The sequence below is a fragment of the Elephas maximus genome, chromosome 16 (assembly GCF_024166365.1).
Source record: "Elephas maximus indicus isolate mEleMax1 chromosome 16, mEleMax1 primary haplotype, whole genome shotgun sequence".
NCBI lineage: Eukaryota > Metazoa > Chordata > Mammalia > Proboscidea > Elephantidae > Elephas > Elephas maximus.
In genome coordinates this window covers 51839117-51859985 of record NC_064834.1, presented here as the reverse complement: position 1 = coordinate 51859985, position 20869 = coordinate 51839117, and the positions used below count along the sequence as shown (strand labels likewise).

At 40.4% G+C, this 20869-nt stretch overlaps 2 protein-coding genes across 9 annotated transcripts in view; both read left to right on the top strand.

Moving 5' to 3' along the window:
* Positions 1-11574, top strand: part of CHUK (component of inhibitor of nuclear factor kappa B kinase complex) — a 43875-nt gene extending 32301 nt beyond the window's left edge. The window contains exons 17-21 of one of the 3 annotated variants that reach the window (XM_049855360.1): positions 6230-6326; positions 6628-6775; positions 7340-7456; positions 9506-9605; positions 10364-11574. In XM_049855360.1, the coding sequence (XP_049711317.1) occupies positions 6230-6326; positions 6628-6775; positions 7340-7456; positions 9506-9574 (431 nt within the window). In that variant the 3' untranslated portion in view covers positions 9575-9605; positions 10364-11574. Of the gene's footprint in view, positions 1-6229; positions 6327-6627; positions 6776-7339; positions 7474-9483; positions 9606-10363 lie in introns of those variants that run through there. The other 2 variants (XM_049855359.1, XM_049855361.1) reach the window with 2 other exon arrangements.
* A 2314-nt stretch (positions 11575-13888) lies between these two features.
* ERLIN1 (ER lipid raft associated 1) overlaps positions 13889-20869 on the top strand; it is a 58904-nt gene continuing 51923 nt past the window's right edge. For 5 of the 6 annotated variants that reach the window (XM_049855022.1, XM_049855023.1, XM_049855024.1 and 2 more), the window contains exons 1-3: positions 13977-14403; positions 16103-16184; positions 20656-20702. In XM_049855022.1, the coding sequence (XP_049710979.1) occupies positions 14147-14403; positions 16103-16184; positions 20656-20702 (386 nt within the window). In that variant the 5' untranslated portion in view covers positions 13977-14146. The other variant, XM_049855021.1, reaches the window with a different exon arrangement.

Sequence of the window (20869 nt, the reverse complement as noted above, 5' to 3'; positions counted from 1 at the left end):
ACTTGGGTCTAAAAGCCTATATGTAGAGAGGAAGGTCCCAAATAGCCTTGATGCCACTGACATTGGAAGGAGAATAGGTGTGAATACAGATCCTTTTGTGGAGGTAGAGGTTGGAAGGTGAGGATCTTACTGCCTTACGGCCTTCCACCCTGAAGTGGGAAGTGGTGGTGAGCTCGTAGATTTGAGGAGTGTACTAAAGATTTTAAAAAGCTGCTGTGTGCAATGTAGAAGTTGCTGACCTAGAACATATATTAATCCAAAGCAGAAGTGAAAATCTGTGAATTAGTAGTGGCAACAGTCAGATGGTAGCATAGTTTTTTTTTGTTTGGTGGTGTTTAGTCCACCACTCGTCTGTCAGTTTGTCATACTGTGGTGGCTTGTGTGTTGCTATGATGCTAGAAGCTATGCCACTGGTATTTCAAATACCAGCAGGGTCACTTATGGTGGACAGGTTTCAGTGGAGCTTCCAGACTAAGACAGACTAGGAAGAAGGACCTGGCACTATATTTCTAAAAGAAATTGGCCAGCGAAAACCTTATGAATAGCAACATAACATTGTCTGATAGAGTGCCAGAAGATGAGGCACTCAAAATACAACTGGAGAAAAGCTGCCTCCTCAAAATAGAGTTGATTTAATGACATGGATAGAGTAAAGGTTTTGGAACCTTTGTTTGCTGTTGCAGCATGACTCAAAATGAGAAGAAACAGCTGCTAACATCCATTATAATTGGAACATGGAACGTACGAAGCATGAATCAAGGAAAATTGGAAGTTGTCAAAAATGAAATGGAATGCTTGAAGATCAGTATCCTAGGCATTAGTGAGCTGAAATGGACTGGTATTGGCCACTTTGAATCAGACATTCATATGGTCTACTGTGTTGGGCATGAAAAATTGAAGACGGATGGAATCATATTCATCATCAAAAAGAACGTTTCAGGGTCCTGAAGTACAGCGCTGTCAGTGATAGTATAATATCCATATACGTATAAGGAAGACCAGTTAATATAACTATTACTCAAATTTATGCAGCAACCGCTAAGGCCAAAGACAAATTCAAGATTTTTACCAGCTTCTGCTGTCTGAAGTTGATCAAACATGTAATCAAGATGCATTGATAATTAATTACTGGTGATTGGAACGTGAAAGTTGCAAACAAAGAAAAAGGATTAGTAATTGGAAGATACGGCTTTGGTGATAGACATGATGCTGGAGATCGTGTGATAGAATTTTGCAAGGCCAACGACCTATTCATTGGAAATACCTTTTTCAACAACATAAATTGCAGCTATACACATGGAACTTGCCAGGTGGAATACACAGGAATTAAATGGACTATACTGTGGAAATAGTTGATGGAGAAGCTCCGTATCATCAGTCAGAACAAGGCCAGGAGCCGACTGCAAAACAGACCATCAATTGCTCATGTGCAAGTTCAAATTGAAGCTGAAGAAAATTAAAACAAATCACGAGAGCCCAAGTATGACCTGGAGTATATCCCCCTTAAATTTAGAGACCATCTCGTGAATAAATTTGACACATTGAACACTAATCACTGAAGACCAGACGAGTTGTGGGATGACATCAAGGACATCATACATGAAGAAAACAGGAGGTCATTGAAAAAAACAGGAAAGAAAAGACTAAAATGGGTATGAGAAAAGACTCTGAAACTCGCTGTTGAACTTAGAGTAGCTGAAGTGAATGGAAGAAATGATGAAGTAAAAGAGCTGAAACAGCTGGACGGTAGCTCGAGAAGACAAAGTAAAGTATTATAATGAAATGTGCAAAGACCTGGAGTTAGAAAACCTAAAGGAAAGAACACACTCGGCATTTCTCAAGCTGAAAGACTGAAGGAAAACTTCAAGCCCTGAGTTGTAATATTGAAGGATTCTACGGGCAAAATATTGAATGACGCAGGAAGCGTCAAAAGAAGATGGAAGAAATATGCAGTCATTGTACCAAAAAGAATTGGTCGATGTTCATCCGTTTCTGAAGGCAGTGTATGATCAAGAGCCAATGGAATTGAAGGAAGAAGGCCAAGCTGTATTGAAGGATTGGCGAAAAACAGGGCTCCAGGAATTGATGGAATACCAATTGAGGTGTTTCAGCAAATGGATGCAGGGCTGGAGGCGTGAACTTTTTTGTGCCAAGAAATACGGAAGACAGCTACCTGGCCTGCTGACTGGAAGAGATCCATATTTGTGTCCATTCCAAAAAGAAGTTGATCCAACAGAATACGGAAATTATCAAACAATATCATTAATATTACATGCAAGTAAAACTTTGTCGAAGATAATTTAAAAATGGTTGCAGTAGGGAACTGCCAGAAATTCAAGCCAGGTTCAGCAGACAGCGTGGAATGAGGGATATCACTGCTGATGTCAGATGAATCTTAGTTGAAAGCAGAGCCAACCAGGAAGATGTTTACCTGTGTTTTATTGACTATGCAAAAGGATTCAGCTGTGTGGATCATAACAAATTATGGATAACATTTCAAAGAGTGGGAATTCCAGAACACTTAATTGTGCTCATGGGGAACCTGTACACATACCAACAGGCAGTCGTTTGAACACAACAAGGGGATACTGAATGGTTTAAAACCAAGAAAGGTGTGGGTCAGGTTGTATCCTTTATTCAGTCTATATGCTGAGCAAATAATCTGAGAAGCTGGACTGTGTGAAGAAGAACTCAGCATTAGGATGGGAAGAAGATCCACTAACAACCTGTGATACGCAGATGATACAACCTTGCTTGCTGAAAGTGAAGAGGACTTCAAGCACTTACTGATCAAGATCAAAGACTACAGCTTTCAGTTGGGATTACATCTGAACATGAAGAAAACCAAAATCCTCACAACTAGACCAATAAGCAACATCATGATAAATGAAGAAAATACTGAAGTTGTCAAAGATTTCACTTTACTTGGATCCACAGTTGTCATGGATTGAATTCTGTCCCCCCAAAATATCTGTCAACTTAGCTCAGCCATGAGTCCCAATATTGTGTGATTGTCTACCATTCTGTGATTTCCCTGTGTTATAAATCCTATCACTATGATGTAATAAGATGGATTACTGGCAATTACACTGATGAGGTCTACAAGATTAGATAGTGTCTTAAGCCAATCTCTTTTGAGATATAAAAGAGAGAAGTGAGCAGAGAGACATGGGCACCTCATAACACCAAGAAAGTGTCCTTTGGACCTGAGGTTCCTGCGCTGAGATGCTCCCAGACCAAGGGAAGACTGATGCATCACAAGGACCTTCCTTCAGAGCTGACAGAGAGAGAAAGCCTTCCCCTGGAGCCAACGCCCTGAGTTCGGACTTTTAGCCTACTGGACTCTGAGAGAATAAACTTCTCTTTGTTAAAGCCATCCACTTGTGGTATTTCTGTTATAGCCACATTAGATGACTAAGACAACAGTCTACAACCATGGAAGCAGCAATCAAGAAATCAAATGTATTATATTGGGCAAATCTGCTGCAAAAGATCTTTAAAGTGTTAAAAAGCAAACATGTCACTTTGAGGACTAAGGTGTGCTTGACCCAAGTCATGTGGTATTTTCAATCACCTCATATGTATGTGAAAACTGGACAATGAATAAGAAAGACCAAAGAAGAACTGATGCCTCTGAATTATGGTGTTGGTGAAGAATATCGACTATACCATGGACTGCCAGAAAAAGGAACAAATCTGTCTTGGAAGAAGTACAACCAGAATGCTCCTTAGAAGCAAGGATGGTGAGAGTTCGCCTCACTTACTTTGGACATGTTATTAGGAGGGACCAGTCCCTGGAAAAGGGCATCATGCATGGTAAAGCGGAAGGTCAGTGAAAAAGAGGAAGACCCTCAACGAGATGGATTGACACAGTGACTGCAACAATGGGCTCAAACGTGGCAGTGATTGTGATGATGGCGCAGGACAGGTCAGTGTTTTGTTCTGTTGTATGTAGGGTCTCTGAGTAGGAACTAACTTGACAGCACATAACAACAGCAACAGTGTTTAGTAGCTTTCTTACAGGAACAGATAAGGCAAATGGTTAGACTGACCTAGGGTTAGGATTTTGCTGATGGAATACAAATAAGAGGACAAAAAGGTTGAAGATATGTGCCAAATAGTGATTTAATTGAGAGAAGTTGTGGTTAGAGTAAAATATTGAGATTTAACAAGATTTCAAATAGAGCAAGTCTGACTCTTTTTTTTCTGTAATCAATATTTGACTCCCCGTGCTCTGGCCAGTGAATCATATTGCAGGTGAGGATTTTATATCATTGACTCAGGTGCTTTAACTTTCCAGAGTTAGTGACAGCATTTGTTTGCATTGTATTTTTATTAAAAAAAAAAACAAAAACGTTGCAGTAGCAGCCATGTCAGCATATCATTGGACACAGAAATAAATTTGCTATCTAGGTAGCTTCTTTGAACTGATAGTCACCTTGGATGACAAACGAGCAATACCAAAAGTTTTGTCTATAGTTGGGACTTAAATAATCACACTTCATATATGGTCTTTAGTGTTTTTTTCCCTAGCTTAGAGTCAACTTGAGTCTTGTTCAGCTGAAAATGATGAAAACCAGCTTTCTTAATCCTCTGTGTTGGAGAAGGCTGAATGAAGTTCTGAAGTCTTTGACCACTTAAAAGAGCTAGATATATAGGGAAAGTCTTGGGCCTGGTCCGTGGTATTTGGGAGGGAGTGCTGTTCAGTGGAGGGTCCCTTGGTGGCCCACATGATGATTGGCTGCTAATAAGCTGAAGGTTAGTGGTTCAAACCCATCCATTGGCTCTACAGAAGAAAAGCCTGGCAAACTGCGTCTTTAAAGATGACAGCCAAGAAAACCCTGCAGAGCAGTTCTACTCTGTAACACATGGAGCCACCATGGGTCAGAATCATCTCGACAGGAGCAGGTTTGGTTGTTTGGAGGAGTCCCTGGCTGGTGCTAATGGTTAATGTGCTCGGCTGCTAACCAAAAGGTTGGAAGTTCAGGTCCACCCCAAGGCACCTCAGAAGAAAAGCCCTGGCGATCTACTTCAGAAAAACCAGCCACTGAAAACTCTGGAGCAGAGTTCTACTCTGACACACATGGGGTCGCCATGAGTCAGGGTCGACTCAACAGCAGCTGGTTGTTTGCAGGGGAGCCTGGTTGGAGCTTCTGTATCTTGTTGGTAAGGGAGGGATGGGGAGAGATGCATGGCGAATAAAGCTGGGCTGTGAGGGAGGTCTTTGGAGTGATGACTGAGGACACTGAACTTATTTTAAAACCTCCTTTAATACTCCTTTCATAGATTCCTTTTTGGTACAGTAGGAGTAACATCCCATAGAACTTTTAAACAAGAAAAGAGTAAGCAGGTGATAGCAAATATTAATAATATTAATAATATTAATTTTGCCCTCAGGATTACTTATTGTCCAGGGAGTATACCGACAGGATCCATTAAAAAAAAAATTAGCAACCTTCAAATCTTTTAAAATTTAAGTAGCCATTTCTGACACGTAACAGCTAATGCTAGTGAATTTTTTTTTTTTTTTTTTTTTCCTGAGGCAGCATCTACTTTAAACTGTAGAACTCTAAACTGTGGAACTCACTCTCTGTAACCACACAACCATCCCATTTGAGGACATTTGTCAGCTACCAGTTTGCTATAAGATGGCATACTACCCTCATACTGAACTTCAGAGGTGTGGACAAATCCCTTAATTAGTGCATCAGATTTGGTTTAAGTCAGCCAGGTGTTTTCAGTGATTATAAACAGATGGATAACCATGAAATTCAAAACAGCCTTGTTGGGGCAAAGGCCTCCTTCAAGGCAGTGAAAACAGTTTTCTATAATTATATTTTATGTGTAGATATATATAAAATTTTAAATCCTTTATCTTAATTCAATATTAAATTTAAATGAAAATGTTTGTAAAACTGTTGTTATTGTGTGCTGTCAAGTCAGTTCCAACTCGTAGTGACCTCATGTGTTACAGAGTAGAGCTGCTCTATAGGCTTTTCTTGGCTGTCATCTTGGTTGTATCAGAAGCAGATCACTGGGTCTTTTCTTCCGTGGAGCCAGTGGGTGGGTTCGAACCACCAACCTTTAGGTTAGCAGTTGAGCACAGATTGTTTATACCTAGAGACCTTAAGTTAAACCTAGTTTCAGATTTTTAGGACTTTTTTTTTTTTGGAGGCTGATATTTTCATTCAGAAGAGAGGTTATACCCACTGACTGGGGTCTTTTATAGATCACTTCTACAGCGACAGCACCGAGATGGTGAAGATCATTGTGCATACTGTGCAGAGTCAGGACCGTGTTCTCAAGGAGCTGTTTGGTCATCTAAGGTAGAAAAATTGTTTTCATTTTCTATTGAAAAGCCAGGTTACCTTTATCATGTTCTTTTCCAAGTTTACTACTCCTCTTTAGTAGATGTACCAGACTTAAGATCTCTTGAGTTCTGGCAGTGCCTTCAGTAGTTTGGCCACAGCTGCGTGTATTTATTTGTGTCTCCTGTTGTGTGCATTGCTTTGGAGGTCAGTCATTAAATCTGATGCTGATCGTGGTTCATTTCCCAGCTGGGTTTGGGAGAATGGCGTACAGTCTTGGGAGATGTGTAAGTATCTGACATTTACTTAATCTCTTCAGCAAGTTACTAGGCTGTAAGCAGAAGATTATCGATCTGCTCCCCAAGGTGGAAGTAGCCCTCAGTAACATCAAAGAAGCCGACAATACCGTCATGTTTATGCAGGGAAAGAGGCAGAAAGAAATATGGCATCTTCTTAAAATTGCCTGTGTAAGTAATGATTAATGAATTTGTTAATGTGACATGAATTTGCTGTTACTCCATGCAAAAGGGGTTTTTATCAGTGTGATCTGGGTCCTTTAGAAGACGTGTGTACTTCATGTTGGGTTGCTGCTCAGATTCTTTGCCTGATGTCTGACCAGCAGTTGAGATGCAGGACTTTATGATCATCCTTCATTACCATGTTCCTTTCCAGCCTGTCTTTATACTCCTTCCAGCCCTGGACCACTGTGGTGTCCCAGCCCAGCTTGGGGGTAGATGTGCCTGACTAGTTAATGGAACTAACCCTTTGTTCTGCTGGATTTTGTTATTTTTTTCCTTTCCTCTAACCAAAGTGGAATTAGAAGGGCAGATACATCTGGGTTTTAATAACTATCCTGAAGGATGGTATAGTTAATAGTGGTGTATAAAGAAAGGTGGGTATAGTTTTGTACAAAATACTCTGGTTGTGCATATAAGTAGTGATTAAAATGTAAGTCTTAGGGGTGTGGTGGGAAATTATGTGACTCAACAGAGATGCTCGCCAGTAATCTTTTCATTTTATTTTTCCTCCAGACACAGAGTTCTGCCCGATCCCTCGTAGGATCCAGTCTAGAAGGTGCAGTAACCCCTCAGGCATCAGCATGGCTGCCCCCAACTTCAGCAGAACGTGAACATCCTCTGTCATGCGTGGTAACTCCTCAAGATGGGTGGGTTCACTTTGTAACAATAGATAGTTGTGTTTTCAAGAGTAGTGGTAGGAATGAGGCAGTGGGCATAGGGTTAAGGCGTAGTCCTCAGTGCCTTATAGTCCATGGTTTGGGTCCTGACCATCCCTTTGTAATAACTTTGGGCAATTTACTTGACTTTTTTAATGTTCTGATTTCCTCATCTGTAAAATGAGAATGTCTCATAAAACTGCTGTGAAAATTTCATGAGCCAATATATGTAAAGTGCTTGGAAGTAAATATACAGCAATTATTATTATCAGGTCAATCCAAGTTCTAAGGTCTTTCTCTGTTACTGGCTTAGCAATTTCTTTTACCCAAACATTATTTCTTCCTTAACCATTTATCTCTATGAGAAATTATGCTGTCTTTTTATATTTATCATTTTGAGGTCCCTAATTACCCCTCAAATTGTTGAGTTAAATGTATTCAACTTGTAACTCAGTATTTCTAAAGTCAGACTTTTCCTCAGTGCCTTAAGTCAGTTTTGCAAATAAGAACTCAAGTCTGAAGCCCTGTGTTTTATTAATTCCTATTCTTTTGCTAAAAACTGAATGACTATCCATTTCTGTTATTTTCTCAGCATAAGATGTGCCGTATCCAGAGCCAGTGGCTCTTTGCTAGCTTGTGTCTTGTTGCTTTTCTCACAACTCATGGAGACTTCTACAGCACCAGCATTTCCTGGAAGCTCTGCCCATAATTAGTTTTGCAGAAGTGCAGCCATGTTACCTCACTGCTCAGGAGATCATGCAGTTGTACATTCTGTACTCTACTTTTATGAGAGAAAAGCACATGGCAGGAAGGCAAGCTGTCATCAGGTATTTTATTTTTTTTAAAGAAAGCAAGTTCCAGGGTATGTTTTGGGGTCATTATAGATTTGGCCCAATGTAGTATATCTACAGCTATAGCATAGGCAATAATTGATTATGTAGACCTTGGGAAATATTCCATTAATCGGAATTGAAGTAAATAAAATTTAATACATAACTAACCTTTCTTGCTTTCATTAAAGGCATTTAGGTTTGTTAGGAAACGCAATGGTTGCAAGCATCACCTCTATACAAGTAACTTGTATTTGAGGTGTGGTTGTTTGCAAAAGTGTATCTGACAAGAATTTTCTAGTACGAATAGATTATAAAACAAAGTTGATTTCAGTGTTGATGTACCTGTGGTACATTATTAGGAAGGATTGGGAACTGTTGGCCTCATTTTTCCATCTGTTGAGTAAGAGCTGAATCAGAGTTTAGTTCTAAGCCAATAGTGGTTACCACCCGTGGCCTACAGCTAATTCTAGTAGACACTGAGGGTTTGTAAAGGAAGAGGTTAGAGGCCATATGGAAGAGGACAGCATGGAGGATAGAAACCAGAATCAGGGTCTCCTGTCAAATAGAAACTTCCAGGGATACTTCTTGGCTCTGGGCAGCTTCCCTGTCACACTGTTTTCTTCTGCTGTTCTCAAGAATCAGCTTGCTTGTTTTCTTTGCTGCTACAACCTAAAGTTTCCAACCAGAGTTGTTGTTGTTTTTACCTTCCCTGATCTCTGCAGAACAAACTGTATTCTTATATCTTCATTAACATTTGTGTCTGTGAAGTAAGCATGCTGGTGTCTTCACAACTGTAAAGGAATGGAAATACTCCAGAAACAAAAAGAGGGCTTTCATCTATGCCACAGGATCATTTTTCTTTTCTTCCCCAGTTAGCATTTTCTAGGTGAAGAAAAGGTTTTATATAAGTGTACCACTTACATTTTAGAGGAAAATCAGATTGGAGTTATAGTGGACTTCTTCTCATGAGAGCTGGGCAGAGGTAGCAGCTTGGAGTAGTAAGCAGTGTCTGCCTCGGGGCAAAGGGTGGTGGTGGTGATGAGGAAGCAGAAGACTGTAAAAGTCAGCTGTACTGGGGTGCTAGATTGCAGGAAGGGCAGTGATCACCCTGACCTGCAAAACAAGAAAGTAGAGGAAATCCGTATGCCCCTTTGCTGAATTTGAAAAGGCTTTGATCTCTCATCCTACAGGGAGACTTTAGCACAAATGATAGAAGAAAATTTGAATTGTCTTGGCCATTTAAGCACTATTATTCGTGAAGCAAATGAGGAACAGGGCAGTAGTATGATGGTAAGTTTTGTGTGGATATGGGTGTGTGTTTTAGGTATGTTGAGTGCACAGGGTTTAACTTTCCATGTTAGCCTTATCTGGTGCTCGGGATGCATATGGGGAATAGAAGTCATCAGAAGAAAGAGCATTTAAGAAATATCCTGGACCTCAAATCCCCATCTTCTGGCACCCAAGAATATACTAGGATTATGTCATCAATAATCTTCAACAGTAGCATTTTTGGTCAAATTAAATGAGTGATGAGCTTTCTTTGCCATGTGACCAATGAAATTGAATGTTTTGTGCCTTTTTGGTTTAGCAGTCTATTTTCTCCAATAAGATAGGGCAGGATTTTTCTATAATTCAAATATAGTAACTGCTACATGTAAAATGAGTAATGTTAATACAGTTGTAATTAATAGAAGTGCTGATTTTAAGATTTGGTTACTATGAACTATTGATTTGTTAGAACTTAGACAAACTGTAGTAAATGCTAATTGAATTAACTTTTACTAAATTTGGTCTCAGTGTTAACTCTTTGTTTCCTCTTTCATTAAGAATAATTATTTACTTCAAATATTCATAAAAACTCTTGAAAATATTTTTAAATTAACAGAAAATAAGGTGGACTAAACTCTAATTGTAATGTTTGTATTTTTCATTTTTCACCTTGGATTCTAAAATGTTCAAACATACAGTAGATTTGCAAGAGTGAACACCTATATTCCTGTCACTTACATTCATCATCTTATTATAACTTTTTTCATGCCTGGTTTTAGAGTCTTGACTGGAGTTGGTTAAAAGAATGACTTGCCACTTGTTCCCTGCCCACAACCTACAGAAGTTGTCTCTGCACACACATGTTGGAGTTAGTTTTTACGCCATGAAATTACTCTTCAGACATCAGTCAATGGAAGAAATGGCCGTGATTCAAAGCTCCTGGTGATTTTACAAGCACAATGGTTTGATTTTGAGTAATTTTAACCTCTGAACAGATAAGGTTTCATAAAAGTCAATGGGTTTTTTTAAATAACTACAACTATTTAAGAGCATCGTTGTGATTCGTTTGTCTTCAAACTCGGTATAAACGTTACTTGTTTTAAAATGGCTTTTAAAGTTTTAACTTATGGGCGCCTAAGGCCAAAAGCGGTTGTGTATACAGAGAAGAAAATCTTTGTATGCATTTTAAGTAGGAGTCTGCCTGTGTTTCTGTGGAAGAGACTGCTCATAAGTAAAATTGGACTTCTTGGAGAATAAACCCTACCTCCTTGTGCTGCACCCAACAAGTGTTCTTCCTGGCATCAGGAGTTGGCTTAATCCCATTTTCAATTTTACTGCACATTCGGCAGTGCTCCTTTCCTACAGTAGGGATTGTGCATCTGTGCCTTTAATACCAGTTAGTCATAATTCCTGATAAGAAATGTGCTATGTGTGTATATGTATTTAAGATGTACATTTAATAATATCAGAGAAGACACCTGTTAATTTATAATGTATTTGAAAGCTTATCTGTTTTTTCATTTGTAAAAATGGGTCATTTGTTTAAAGAACCTTTCATGTCATGCCATACAAATTTATAAAGGTCTACACTTCTTTATCTGTAATTCCAAAATCCAAAAATCTATGAAAACTCAAGGTTTTTCCTAAATTTTTTGACAGCTCGTTTGCTTATAAATCTCATCTGAACTGACATTGAATCTGTTTATCCCATTTAGTGTGAATATTCATTTATTTTGCTCAGAAATTTGTTTTTCATTATTAGGGGTGCTCCTTCAGACCCTGCTGGGGGGTTATGTAGTATATGGCATGGTATGATATATGCACTGAATTACCCTTCTAAAATTTGAAAAATCAGAATCTAAAACATGTGGCCTGAAGGGTTTCAGATAAAGGATTGTGGATCTCTACATCTGTTTAAGTAATTTAGAAGGTATTGTTTGTTTAAAAAAAAATGTGAAATGCTTTTGTATTCTAAACAGTTTTTAACTTTGTGTATTAAATAATTTTTAAATTACTTTTTGAGTCTCCATTCATTAAAATCAGGCTATAATAGAACTGTTGAATATGATTTGGGAAATGTGAAAGTTGAATGAAGTGGAGTCAGAGCACAGAATAACATATAGACTCTCACTGTACTTAGGAATTAAACAGGACTTATGGAAAAAATAGTATTGGGTAGCTGCTTTAATATGGTCTTTTCCCCTCAGATGTCCTTTCACCACTATCCATGTCTAAAAACTATGCCCACGTCTTGCTCTAAAGCTGATTTATCTTCACACCGCCCCCATTTTTGCTAGTGATGACATTTTTCCCAGTCACCCAAGTTTGAAACCTTGGGGTTGGTTGTATTCTTCTCAAATCCTTTTAGTCATCAAGTTCCACTGTCTCTCTAAAGATGAAAATTCTGTCCCTATCAAATGTTACACTAGGCAGTCTCTCTCTTGCTCCCCTAGTTCTAGAAAATTTTAATCAATAAACATTTATTGAGTGCCTGTTACTTGGAAGATATGAGCTAGATGTCAAGATCAGACACAGTTAACACAGGCAGTACAGTAGAAGAATGGTTATCTGGGAGTTTGAACACTGTAAGCCATCCAAACATTGCGTTGTTAAAGGTTTTTTGTAAATGATCATGCATTTTCTAAAGAATATTGTAATTGTCGATAAAAGATTTGCTAAAGGGTGGGGCTGTTTTGATGGTGGCTGGGATGATGTTAGAGCAGCCTGATCCACACGATGGGCAGGTGGTGTGAGTCAGAATAGACTGTCTTTGTGACATCACCACAGTGATGGTGTATGCTTTTGATGTATAAGTTGAGAACAATTTATTTTGAATGGCAATTGTGAATTTTTTATACCACTATCACTAAACCAAACAATATGAAAAACCATGAGAATGCATCCAGAAAAGATAGTGGCTGGAGCAAGTTATTTTTTATTCTTTGTGCTTTTATTGGAGTTAAAATAGCTAAGTGCTGCAAATACCACTTATCAGGAACAAACAAGGTCCCAGAGGTTCCTAGGTAATAAAAATCAAATTAATGATAAAGATAAGTGCATTTACTGAAGTAACAAGGTAGAGTTATCCGGGAGGGCTTGCTTTAATGAGGACTTGAGTGGATTCTATACATTCCTTCCCATTTGCTACTACTGAGGTAACCCTGGGCTCAGTCTCCTAACCACTTGACTTCCTTGCTTTCTGTCTGTCTCCACAGAGTCACTGGCCTAAAGCACTGCTTTCCCATATTTCCCTGTTCAGGAGGTTACTAGACCTTCCAGCCCTAGGCCACCTTGACCAGTTCTGGTTCTACTGCTAGCCTGCGCCATTATTGCCCACCTTCTTTACTACGCTAGTCTTAAAAACAACTGTTGCCATGGAGTCTACTCAGACCCATGGGGATCCCATGTGTGTCAGAGTAGAACTGTGCTCCACAGGGTTTTCAGTGGCTGATTTTCTGAAAGTAGATCACTGGGCGTTTCTTCCAAGGCACCTCTAGGTGGTCTTGAACCTCCAACCTTTTGGTTAGTAGTTGAGCAGGTTAGCTGTTTGCACCACCCAGGGACTCCATGCTGCCCATATTCCCTCTCATTTGTGTATCTACTGTTTTCCCTTGTCTTCTTTTACTGACCAAATAATTTCTGCACATGGTGCAAAATTTTAAAACACGAAAAAAATGAAAATGAAGTGTGTCGCCTTCTGTCCTTTAGTCACCCAGTTCCCCTTCAAGTAGAAAAAAAAGGGCATTCAAGCGTTTCAATTTCTTGTCCTAGCTTCCACACTTAAACCTGCTCTAGTTCGTTCTGTTCCCATGACTTGGATGCCCTTCATAAAGCCCGCACTGAACCAGCTTAGGTGTTCAAACAATAATTAATGGTAAGTAAATGATGCCGTTGGATCGAACGCCCTCAGCACTTTACTGGCAACAAGTCTGGGAGCTCCTCAAGTGCAGGGTCCGTGCCTGAAGCACGTGCTTGCCACATAGGCTCGGTATAAACCACAAAAGTTCGCAACAGCGACCACACTAAGAGGAAGCGGGTTGTCGCACAACAACATACTGACGAGTCAGACCTTTATCCGAGAGCCCCTGTCCTTTCCTCTGCACTGTTGCTTAAGCCAGACTATCGATTTCCACCCCTTTCCGGAGCAGATAACCACCACCCATGCACAGAAAAGGACCACCTCGGAAAGAATTGCGCGGCCGCCGGCTGGGAGAATTTTGTCCCGTCCGCTCCCCGTCTCCGCCCGCGGGCTGGCGGCAGCGTCGCTGTGCGTCCTCGCGCAGCCGTACTTCTGGGGAGTGGGCGGGGCCGGCTGTGGCGGCGGTTGGCGCGGCCAGAGAGGCGGCTGCACGTGCGGGCGGGGGGGGATGCGTCACTGATCGGTGAGGCGCGGCCGGGGGTCGGCCTCCCTCCGGAGCCCGCAGCGGGCCCCTTCTCAGTTAGTGCCCTCCGGCGGGAGAGCAGCCGTTGGGAGAGGGGGGGTGTCATGACGCTCACCTGCCCGGGTTGGCCCACGGGCCGCCTCGGGCGGAGGGGGAAGCGGTCTCTACAAGAAAGGAAAAATGATGGGAAAGGGGCACAGGACTCCCCAGCTCGGCCTGCGGTCGCGCCCCTGGTCTCCGAGCGGGAGGGTGGTCACTGAAGGGGGTGCTCCTGTCACTCACGGGGCTGGGGCTCCTTCCCTCCCTCATCCAGGAGGAACAAGGATGAATATGACTCAAGCCCGGGTTCTGGTGGCTGCAGTGGTGGGGCTGGTGGTTGTCCTCCTGTATGCCTCCATTCACAAGATCGAAGAAGGACACCTGGCTGTGTACTACAGGTGAGTGGCGTGTGCAGCCAGTTCAGGTTCTAGAGCAGATGGAAAGAGGACTCCTTTAAAGTAGAGTGGAGAAGTTGTTCCCTCTGCAGCGTCCTGAAGAGCGAGCGCTCCCCAGTCCTAGGAAGTGCCCAAGGGAAAGTATGGGCAACAGCAGCAGGCTTTTTAGGGTACCCTCCAGGTGTTTGACAGTGTTCGTCCTACATACATTTTGTTGCAGAGATTTAGACCCCTGGCTGTTATTCTTCATATACAACACTTAGTTATTTGTAGAAAGGCAAGCAGGCAGTGAGTAGTTACTCCAGCGGTAACCAATGAGATGGGTAAATTGTTATATTCCATCTAACTGCACAAACTTTTAGTTTGTAGTTACAGATGCTGTTTAGAGAATCCAGACCTGTTTATGGTTGTTTCTTGGATTTTTCCTTTTAAAGCCCTCAAGTGTCTCGCTTATGAGGCCTTGATGACCATGGCAGTTGTTGTATCCCTGGATCTTGAGGGACATAAACAGGATTGATGAGCCACCCTCCTCCCACCTTATTTTTACTTTTCGAGTTGAGACGAATAGTATGAAATATGTTACTGTCTAGTTGAGCTTGCAGAGCCTTTCCTTTAGCATAATTACCACCAGGTCCTTTTGATTTAGACTAGTAAGAGAGGACAATTTGTGGAGAAATTGGGATAGTGGTGTTTACAAAAAGAGCTTCAACTTTTTGCTTGTTTTTATCTGTCCCTCAACTTGGTATTTCTTCTTTTAGAGCCATCTTGAGTCTTAGAAACAGTCTTCAGTGTGAGGAGCTAGTTTCAACTACAATATTAGCATAAGAAATGACAGATTATTCAATTTTCTGTCTAGCTGAGCATTTTCTTCCTGACAGTGAAACCAAGGAAAGCACAATTCAGGGTATGGCTCTGAAAGAATGAGGGATGAGCCTTAAATATTTCATCTCTCCTTAGTTATTTGTCATGAGTTCTTTGCAAACCTATTCATATTTTCAGAATAATAAACTTTAAGTTCTATGAATTTATTATTAACTGTGTAAAGTAGGACTTTTAAAATATTTGCTCCCAAAATGCCTCCTTTTTTATAATTTTTGAGGTGGGCTTTCTCACATTCATTTGTTTGGAGAACAAGTCCATGTTCATATCCTGTCTACTTATAATCTTACCCCCTTACCATTCATCTTTCCATGCTAATTTTTTTCCTGTTTTTATATACTTTATACAGTCAGTATTTTAGTTTTATTGCACATAGATTAAAAGAATCTCGAGCCTCAGAAATTTTCTCCTTCCTTGAAAGTTTGTGTCTTCTTTTTTTCAACCCGGTGATTAAATGTTCTCATCTGACTCTCTTTATGTATGATTAAACTGTGAGCCCTTGGAACTTTTTTCCACGAGTATTTCTCAGAAGGTTAAAGACCAAGGAGATCCTTTAAACCTGACAGTGGTACAGGAGACCCAGAGGTATAGTTGGTCCAGCTTATGAAACAAGGTGTAACATCCAGCAGTTTGGCTTGATCTTTTCACCTTTTGGGGTGTGGCAGGTATTTTAGGGAGCAGCACTTGTTCACCATGAATAACTCATGTTAGTAAGGCTTTATTAGGTCAGTAGCATGAGTAAGAGTGAATATTTGTTTTAGCATTTTAGATTTAGAGAATTTCTCTCTTTATAATCTTGTCAAATTGAAACATCTTTTTGCAGGGGAGGAGCTTTACTAACTAGCCCCAGTGGACCAGGCTATCATATCATGTTGCCTTTCATTACTACGTTCAGATCTGTGCAGGTGAGTGATTCCTAGGGAAGCCCCCACACTGGATAGACAGGTGTAACAGGAGCAGTTACCACACTTGTGGGTGGAGATGGATTTCCTTATTGCTTAAGCAGATGGTAGCATTTACTTAAACGGAGGAGCTAAAGTTCAGAGTACAATTGTCATAGCATACGTTGTGATGAACCACCTCACTCTCTTGACATGCGTTAGAAGTATGAGCTAGGCAGCTTGGGAAGCTTGACTTTTCCCGTCTCTATTTTATAGTGGTATGCAGCAGGCTTTCTGTTAAGTATTTGTTGCTGCTCTAAAAATAAGAGCCAGAATTGGGAACACAACTAGAAATGCAAACCAGTGACTGCTTGGTTTAGAACATTGTTTGGTTTCCATAGAGGCAGGCTCCTGGGCTACTGTTATCATGGAGAATCTGGATTTCTATATGTACACAGTTTTTCTGTCTCAGGTTTTTTGCCTAGTACGTTAGCACAGTTTTATGTGGAGCCTTAGTGAATGTTCTGTTTTAACAACATCTTAGAATATTTGAAATAAGCATCTGATTACCCAGAAGAGTATCTTTACCATGAGAGACACGTAGTAAATACATATCTTTTAACACAAGATGACAAAATAAAATTAGACTGTGACTACTTTTGCAAGTTCTATGTGATTATAAATTTTTGGATTCAGAAGATACTTTTTACCATTTGCTGCAGATTTTTCAGAACTCAGGAAAATGTAGATGTCATTTAATTTTGTTAGCCATTGAGTCAGCCCCTGACTCATGGTGACCCCATGCACAACAGAATTGGGCTGTGTTATTCATAGGGTTTTCATTGGGAGATTTTTGGGATATGGATAACCAGACCTTTCTTCTAGTTTGTCTTAGTCCGAAAATTCTGCTGAAACCTGTTCAGCGTCATAGCAACATGCAAGCCTCCACTGAGAGATGGGTGGTGGCTGCACATGAGGTACACGGGCCGGGAATCAAACCTTGGTCTCCTGTGTGGGAGGCGAGAGTCCTACAACTGAATCACCACTGTTCTGTATTTAATCTCAGCCTTGTAATTTAAGTTAATGCTTCCTGTCATCGTGAATACTTAAACCCCTAGGTTTCCTTCTAGTCTTCTTTTAGGTGGCTTAGGGCCAGAATGTGTGTATTGAAGAGAAATGTGATGTTCTTCCGTGAGATTGATTTCTGTGTTTTCCCATGTTTATTTTATTCACTCTTGCCTTAGTTCATGCTCACCTCTCACCATCTGCCTACATTCCTTCCTTCTCTTTTTTCCTGTCTAAACCTTACTAGCGTTTTTTAGGCTCATTTCACATCCCTCCTTTTCTCACCTGTAGCTCTTAATGTCTGTTTCATAAGTTTTGGCCCTTGGTCTTATTTCTTTTAGTTATGCTTTTTTTTTTTTTTAATTGTTTTCGTGTATATTTTCTTTCAAAAAAGTCTCCATGCTTATGGAGGTTTGGGGGCAAGTGTTGCTGCACACTTAAATTTCTGCCTTCCCACTTAGGGCGGAAGTTGTTACATTGAGGTGATTTCTTAGGAAGTAGTGTGGTGTGGTGAACTTGGGGCCAGAAATCTAGAGACTTAAGTTCTGGCCCTGCCTTTTCCACCAATGGGTTGCATGACTTTTGGCAAATCACTTAACTGTTGTAGACTTCAGTCATTCCTCTGCAAAAAAAGGGATTTTAATTACATGACCTCACCTTCCCAACAGCCCAAACAGTCTGTATTGATGTTATCAGCAGCAGCATCAAACCCTTAGATATAAGAGGCTTTTTTGGAGTGTTCAGAGCCAGGTAAATCTGTGTCTTCTTAAAGCTCATGCAGAGACATATAAAGGAGATACAGACAGTAAACATTAGACAGACTTAAGAATTCAGTTACATGTATATTAAATGTGTATATACAAACTGTCATAAGAGATATAAATGAAATTAGTAAAAAAGATTTCAGTGTAAGCTAATAGACTTTGCATCAACAAAAAACTGAATGTTAGGGCTGGTGAAACTAGGAATGTTCTTTCTTGCTTTATATGTGAAATAGTAACATTCTAGGAGAAGTTATAGTAATAAAACCCTTTTAAGACATTGTTCTTAAGAGAATGAGACATAAATTCATTTTTTAGGAATTTTTGGAGTGCATTCAAGACACAGCCCAATATAAATAAATGGTTTAAGAAACTTGGTAATTGGTAGGAATATATATGAAGCATCTTGGGAAATGTGAAATCCCATGTATCATGTAAGAGAGAAGAATGCATAGAGAAATGATATGCAACCTTCAACCTTTAGAGTACATATAAAATAACCAAAGACTTGCTTTCAGAATCAGTATTCTGTTGTGCTGGGAAAGTAACTTCTAAGATAAAAGAAGAACAGTCATGGGGATAGAGCATTAACTTGAAGTTTAACATTTGAACTCTTTCCTAGTTCTTGATTCAAAAATTGACCAGAGACTATCCCTTAGATTTAAATATGAATGTGTATTATATTTAAAGTGGGTATGGAATATGGAAATTCCATTTGGTTAATGTTTTGAAGGAAATAAGTTGAACTCATCTTTCCGTCTCCCCCCCCACTTCCCCTAGAAATGTCACTAATGTTTACCATCACCCCTAGAGTTAGTTATATTTTATCCTTTTCCCCCCTGTAATTTTATATTCAACGAACTATCACATCCTTCATCTGTTATATCTCTTGAATTAACAGCTCTATGGCCTTACTAAATTAACCTGAATAAATTAATACTTGAGCATCCCAGCTGATTTTCTTGCTTCCAGTTATGATGGATAATGAGAACCATATCATGTATTTGCAAGGGAATTAAGTAAAGAACATAATTTTGAGAGGTTCATTTTGTGACAGTGTATAAGGTAGGGAAACCCTGGTGGCGTAGTGGTTAAGTGCTACGGCTGCTAACCAAGAGGTCAGCAGTTCGAATCTGCCAGGTGCTTCTTGGAAACTCTATGGGGCAGTTCTACTCTGTTCTATAGGGTCGCTATGAGTCGGAATCAACTCAACGGCACTGGGTTTGTTTTTTTTTTTTTTTGTATAAAGTAGACTTAGGGAAAGCCCAAACTCCCCAGCCAACATTTAGGGTCCTACTCTACCTAGTACCACCATGTTCTCCTCTCAGAATTTCACTGCTCATCTAAATTGCCCCATCCGCCCTAGGCAAGCTGGTCACCTTCCTGTCTCCTATACATACAGTTTGTCTTCAACTTTGTGTATCCGAATAGGACATTTACTGAACTTAAGATGTTGCTCTGCCTCAAATGTCAGTTCTTATTTCACCATTTCTAGGCCTGGCTTAGGAACCCTGGTGCCTCAGCGGTTAAGTGCTGGGCTGCTTATCAGCAATTCGAACCCACACAGTGGCTCTGCAGGAGAAAGATGTGGCAGGCACTCTGCTCCTGGAAAGATTGACAGCCTTGGAAACCCTTTGGGCCAGTTCTGCCCTATTCTGTAGGGTTGCTATGAGTCAGAATCGACTCAACAGCAATGGGTTTGGTTTGGTTTTTGGTAGACCTAGCTTATAAACGCTTTAACTCAGAGAGCTCCGCAAACTGCGATTTTACCCTCTATCACTTAACACATTAACAGAGGTTTGTACTCTGTTGTTTTGTACCTGTCGATAGGTTTCTTTGTAAGGATTTTATCTCCTCTCTTAGATTGTGGGCTCTTGGCAAACAGGCCCCAGGTTTCCTTTTTCTTTTGTATTCCGTAACAGGGTGTGTTGCTGTGTGCTTAAATGAGGCATTGTGTGTCCAGAATACACTCATTAGATGCTATTGGAGGCACCTATTGGAGGCCTTAGAGTGCAGCGGGGAGTTGTCCTGGATCGGAACAAAGGTGTGATGTGGGCAAGATAGTCAAACGCTAGATGATTGGTTCACTAGAACAAAGCAGTGCAGGTGGTGGCATTTCCTCAAGGAAAATTGATAGTCCAGGTGAGAGGTCACCAGGGCCTGACCCAAAATATTGACTACAGCTTTAGAGAAGAAAGGTTGCTGTTGAGTTCAGGGGGCACCTTTGAGTCATAGACTGCTTGAAGTACATAATAGTTATCTTTTATCTTCAGTGTAAACAGTAGTATGAGCAATGGAATCAAAGTTCAGATTGCAAGTCCTAGCTGTAGTATCTCTTGGATAAGCAGTGTATTGGCTTACATGCCCAGGCCAGCTCCAGGCAAATGTGGGACTCTGAAAGAACAGGTTTCTACTTATTAGCATTTGAACCCTTTCCTAGTGCATCTTGATTCAAACATTAACTATAAAACATTTTGTCTCGAATCTTTCATTTCTACCAGGATACAAAAAGAAACGATTCCTCTGGTAGCTAATCTTTGGGGACTGAAATTGTTACAGAGCTCTGCTATACTTACTTTTCAGCAGTCATCAGAGGTTTTCCCCTGGGATCAGTAAGTACTTTGAAGATGTGTGTCCTGAGTATTGATGATATATTTTTCCCTCCCCAGACAACACTACAAACTGATGAAGTTAAAAATGTGCCTTGTGGAACAAGGTAAGCTTTCCTCTTGCTTACCAGCCCCCCTTTAGTTTAGATGAAGTTTCTTTTCATAAAGCTGTGATCACTTAGACATCTTTCAAATAGGCATGACAGTAACCCAGGGGGATTTCTCTTCTGAGCATTATTTGAGCACAGGCTTATCTGTAAATGGAAGTGTTTCA